Source organism: Cyprinodon variegatus, unplaced genomic scaffold (genome assembly GCF_000732505.1).
Source record: "Cyprinodon variegatus isolate N-32 unplaced genomic scaffold, C_variegatus-1.0 Scaffold33, whole genome shotgun sequence".
NCBI classification, from domain to species: domain Eukaryota; kingdom Metazoa; phylum Chordata; class Actinopteri; order Cyprinodontiformes; family Cyprinodontidae; genus Cyprinodon; species Cyprinodon variegatus.
In genome coordinates this window covers 13,553-14,810 of record NW_015150486.1, presented here as the reverse complement: position 1 = coordinate 14,810, position 1,258 = coordinate 13,553, and the positions used below count along the sequence as shown (strand labels likewise).

The following is a 1,258-nucleotide window of genomic DNA, read 5'->3' as shown; positions in this document are numbered from 1 at the left end:
TGATCTGCGAGTGAAACCTTGAAAGCTTGCGAGATCAGGATGGTCTCACGAGGCTAGTTGATTACCGTATATGGTTCACTAACGCTCTGTGTTTTAATGTTTCTAGCTTCAGGAAAAGTTTGGCTGGGACACGCTTAAGAAAGTGTTTGCTGCCTATCATAAGATGGACAAGTTCCCTAAAGGCAACCCAGAGAAGATGAACGTCTATGCTGAGACGTTCTCCAAGGCTGTGGGGATGAACCTGACTGGATTCTTCAAAGCCTGGGGGTGGCCTATTGAACAGGCTACTGAACAGAAACTATCCAGCCTGCCCGCCTGGACAGATCATCCAATGGTCTAACATCACTACATAGCAGCTCATCCGTTACGAGCACTGACATTGTTACGAGGACCAGTTCCTAAGATGGGCTTTTATCTGTGTTTTGACTTTTATTTATGCAATATAGGAGATGCATGCACTTTCTAGTCTAGCGTTATAGTTTTCCAGGGAAGAAGGGGATAGAATACAAAATATTTAATTATGTAAAACTTTATCTTAACTTTTGGAGATTAGTAGCATAAATGAAGTCTTTGGTTATCTCAGGAGTTATTGCAGTTTATATTAGCTATAATCTATGGATTGTTTCTAATAATCTGTTTGTTGAACCATGAATTGTCTGTTTACTTATTACACTCCTATCTCTTATTCATTGCAGTGAGAACTGGAATTTGGTGTAAACTCAAAATCTAAGGTTTTAGTTTTGCATACAAAAAATAAAAGGGTGCTAAACATATAAATAAATCTTTATTGTTTTTTAAATTAAACATCAAGATATACATATGTTTTTGAATTGCACAGCCCCTGTCCAGAATCGAAAACTTTCTACTCCAGTTAAAAGGTATGTCCTCTACCTACAACAAAGGCTGATGAGAGTCCTTTACTTTTACATGGTTAAATAGATTTTTTCTTTAGTAAAAAGTCTGAGACCAGGGGTCCGTTTCACGAAGCACGTTTACCAAAAACTCCCACGTTGTCGGAACCTGAAAAAAGGGAAACTCTGACTTTTCCGTTTCACAAAGAGAGTTTCTTTAACCTCTGCTTCAGTCACCATAGTAACATTCTACCCAGGTTTTCTTCAGTAAACTCTGAGTTTCCTCTGTCTTTGCTCTCCTTACAGCCAATCATGCTGTTTTATTTCCTGATTTAGTGAGATTATTGTTGTAGAGTTGTGCATTAAAAAGAAAAAAAATAAATAATAATAAATATATATATATATAT

The 1,258-nt window shown here is 37.0% G+C and overlaps 1 protein-coding gene across 1 annotated transcript in view; it reads left to right on the top strand.

The window, feature by feature from the left end:
• Positions 1-789, top strand: part of LOC107102754 (TRPM8 channel-associated factor homolog) — a 16,111-nt gene extending 15,322 nt beyond the window's left edge. The window contains exon 13 of the mRNA XM_015402177.1: positions 107-789. Within this exon, the coding sequence (XP_015257663.1) occupies positions 107-340 (234 nt within the window). The 3' untranslated portion in view covers positions 341-789. The remainder of the gene's footprint in view (positions 1-106) is intronic.
• The last annotated feature ends 469 nt before the right edge of the window (positions 790-1,258 follow it).